At 37.5% G+C, this 3,934-nt stretch overlaps 1 protein-coding gene across 1 annotated transcript; it reads right to left on the reverse strand.

The window, feature by feature from the left end:
- Window positions 1-220: 220 nt before the first annotated feature.
- On the reverse strand, window positions 221-2,223 carry LOC120352294 (N-glycosylase/DNA lyase-like). The gene is made up of 2 exons (XM_039432234.1): window positions 1,840-2,223; window positions 221-429 (listed from the first exon to the last, which is right to left on the reverse strand). The coding sequence occupies exons 1-2, from the start codon at window positions 2,011-2,013 to the stop codon at window positions 337-339; spliced, it is 267 nt and encodes an 88-aa protein (XP_039288168.1). The 5' UTR covers window positions 2,014-2,223; the 3' UTR covers window positions 221-336.
- Between the last annotated feature and the right edge of the window lie 1,711 nt (window positions 2,224-3,934).

Below are 3,934 nucleotides of genomic sequence, written 5' to 3' on the forward strand. Positions count from 1 at the left end.
AAAATCAGTTCTGAGCTCTTGGGGTTGCCACAGAAACAAACCAGCAAGGGTCTCATTATTAGTAACAGATATTTCATTCCAATAAGAGATCCTTCTATTTCTAAAACGAATGGAAGATTTCATTCAGGAAGTTTCATTTTTGTACGAGCCTTTCTCACTGATGATTAAAAAAAATAGAGATATGGGGTAGGTGCTAGGTGGCAAGTAGCGAAAACCCAGATAATTTTTGTCATATATTTTGTATAAAATTAACCTACGCAGGGTTCCAGATAGTACTTTCAACAAATCAGTATTCAGATAAAATAAGTATGCTAATTTTTATCACAGACAACCTCATCATGTTTTTCTCCGTTTTGATTTCTTGTCTGTTATTTTTTCTCTTTTAATCCCCTTGTCTTGGAACATTTTCAGGTCAGCACAAAACAGAATCTGAAAATTAAGAAAGAGAATTTTCAACACTTTCACAAAAGTATAGTATTTTATTGGAATCATATTTTTAAAAACTTGTGTAATTTGTAATGCTCCTTAACAGAAGCTTTGTCACATATAGGAAAAAGAAACATCAACTTATAAAGTTTTGAAACTGATATTTTCATAGAGCTCAAAGGAGGAAGAACTCTTCAAGAAGTTCTTTAATTAGCTTGGTTAAAAACAAAATTTAAAGAGAATCATTCACAAAAGTATTATATTTCTATATAAAAAGCATAACAAGTTATAGATTTTCGTAAGACTGCGAACTAACAACAGTCGTTTTGCTGAAGACTATGGTGTATTGCTTCCACGATCCAAGATATGTGTAAAAGAGCCGGTCGATGACATGCGCAGTAGTCATGTCGCTACTGTATATGACTACTGGTTGATCAAATATTGAATTTAATTTGTATAAATATTATCAAACATGAATAAGCTGGGGTCTCAATGTCTGAAATTCAACTGATACTTGCGCCTGATATCCACCCTACTCTATCATATATGTAACAATACAAACACCCCACTCAAATACAATAATTATTAGAATATTGGAGTCATCACTGAGGCCACCGAATCACTGACTGGTTTTGACTGGTGAGCTGAGAGTGATGTCCGCGGGGAGGCTGGAGGCAGAACGTCTCAATGTGCACTAGAGGAAGGTTGTGTTGTGCTACAGAGGTTTTAAAAGAAAATGAGATATTTTAGTATGTTGGAGAGAGAAAGTAGATATAAGTATAAAGCTGCGTTTACTGGTTTATACCAAAGTTGCCAACCCAACAAAATGTTGTCCAAATTTTTTTTAGAAAAGAAGTTGCTATTCTCAAATGCAGAGCAGTAAAACTTGTCAATTTCTTGCCCTGAAAGGGTAGTCGTCGAGGACTTGTGGAAAGGGAACATTTTGTTAGCTAATTTCTCAATGTTTCCAACACTGAGTGGGAAACAAAAATCTGTTGAAAACTACACTTGTGGTTACACGACACAACTTGTGGTTAAGATCTCTACAAGTTGACGACAACATGTGTCTGTGCTTTTTAAGAAATTGGGACAAATTGCAGCAAAAAAACGCGTCTAGGAGTTTAGACAGTGTTTGAATTCGTAAATTTGTCTTTTGTTTCATTATCATCTTATATAAATAAGCAGAGCCCTGGACCCTAAAAACCTGGAGGTGGCAGCGCGCTACTGGAAAGCACTGTCATGCTCGCCACTCACGCCAAATATAAATCTATTCATCTACCGTATAATTTAGTAGTTTTAATTAAGATTAATTTTTAATTCATACATCTCTGATATTCTATTATAAATATTTTTTATCAAAGTAAACAGTTGTAGCCTAGTAACTTTATTTTATACTAATAATAAAATACTTACAGTGTGGGCCCAGCCAGCTTCATTGCCGTAGAGAAGCCGGAAATGTTCGCCGATCTCATCATAGATTTTGGTTGTGACAGTTTTAGCTGACTTCAAATGCGGCAGGTAAAGTTGTGATGCTATTTGGAATACGTGCGTATCTACTGGTACTGACTCCAAGTGCCCAAGTGACATAAGACTGATGCAGTCTGCAACCTACAACAACAATTATTGAATAAAAAGTTTTTTTTTTAAATACTTGGGAATAGAACTGGTTCAAAACATTTGGTATAATATTAAATGGAAGTATTGCTTGGGAAAATAAAACTAGCTTCACTATATTGCCTGTAGTATAGGATGTGATATTTTTGCTAGTTTTGATTTGACCTTACAATAAAAAGTGTGCGAAATTGGTTCAGTGACCAAACATTTACTGGTTTCTTCAAAGATGAATATTGTTACTAAACTTGGATTTCTAATAAGCTGCGTACAAACCTACGCTCCACGAACACGCGAATTTCGCTTTCCATCAGCTGATTATAACTGTATTTGTACAGAAACGGTAAGATACAAATGTAATAAGTTTATCATCAGCTGATGGTAAGCGAAATGCGTGTGTTCGTGGCGCATAGGGCTGTACGCAGCTTTAGATTTTGTTTTTGTCAAACAGTAGCAATAAAAGCAATACAGTATAGAAGCAGTAGCAGTAAAAAGTAATCGCCGGCCGGGTCGGTCTAGTGGTTTGGAACGTTAAGGTGCGTACAGACTTTCGCTCTGCTCCGCAACCGAACGTCACTCCAGCAGAGCGATTGATGATCGACCGGGGAGCAAGAGTGGTTTGACCGGGGAACGCGAGAAGATCTAACATCTTCCGTAACGTTCATGATGAGTGCGTGGGCGGAGCGACTGTGGTTCGATGGAGGAACGAGGGCGGTACGAGGGCGGAGCGTGCTCGGTGCGGGTTGGAAGCGCGTATATGTGTACGCAGCTTTACAGAATTCAGTTTGATTGCACTGCCTAGTTCGTGGGTTCAAATACCGCCGGTGGCGTGGACATTTGATCATCTCTAATCAAATCACCCATGCACAGGCAAAAAGCTCATGTAGGCATCATCAAATTAATGTGAAAATCAAGCAATAAAAAAGATCAATAAAGATTGATTACTATAGATTTATCAGTACCGTATCATAGTTAATAAGAACTATATCAAAAAATGAAAAGAATTGTGTTTTGCTGAGGATGATGAACACATGAGCTCAAGATTTGTGCGTGGGTAATGAGATTGATGATGAAGAGAGATGAGTGGACCTACAGTTTTAGGTGTACCAATTCATCCAGAGAGATAAAGTAGTCTATTCAATCTAATCATATAAGATCTAAACATGATGAAATACTTGTCAATAATAGATTCATAATGATAATATTTATCCAGATTGGAGAAAATCGATGATACTGACATTCAGATAAATAAAAGTGAATATCTTACGTAAGAAATTGATCAAACTGGCCTAGAAGAAACTGAAGTATAGTATATCTAGAGCGGAGAAAATCTAGGCAACACAAATATTAATGAAAAAAGTGAAAATCAAAGCAAATCAAAAGAAATGGATTGAATCGATATAGAGAATGGTTTAGCTACTAGTACCATAGAGAAATTGTTTTATTATTAGTTTCTCTAAGCTAGTATAGCCCGTGTGGGGACTTGCCAGTTACCTCCATCGGGCGCGTCCCCGTTGGAATCGGGGAATGCTCACCGGCCCTGCAGCCAGCAGCGTCGGGGGGTAGTGGTGAAATAAAATAGCCACCGTGAAAGAAAAACTGGACTGGTCCTCCAGGTTGGGGGTTGGGGTAGGGCTAACAATCCTACCCCGTAAAAAGAACTACGTTACGAAAACCACTAAATGTGCCTCGGAACAGGACAGGAATTACAGGATTGATTTGGAAACAGACAATGACTTGATTAGGAAACGGATGGAAAAACGAAAGAGGAGAAGAAGAGATATGTTGATTGCTTCTTGGAATGTCACAAGTTTAAATAGAGCCGGTAGCACAATGAGACTGAGACAAGAACTAGAAAAGTATAGAATTGGAATTGTAGCTCTACAGGAAATAAGAA

The sequence above is a fragment of the Nilaparvata lugens genome, chromosome 7, assembly GCF_014356525.2.
Source record: "Nilaparvata lugens isolate BPH chromosome 7, ASM1435652v1, whole genome shotgun sequence".
Taxonomy (NCBI): Eukaryota; Metazoa; Arthropoda; class Insecta; order Hemiptera; family Delphacidae; genus Nilaparvata; species Nilaparvata lugens.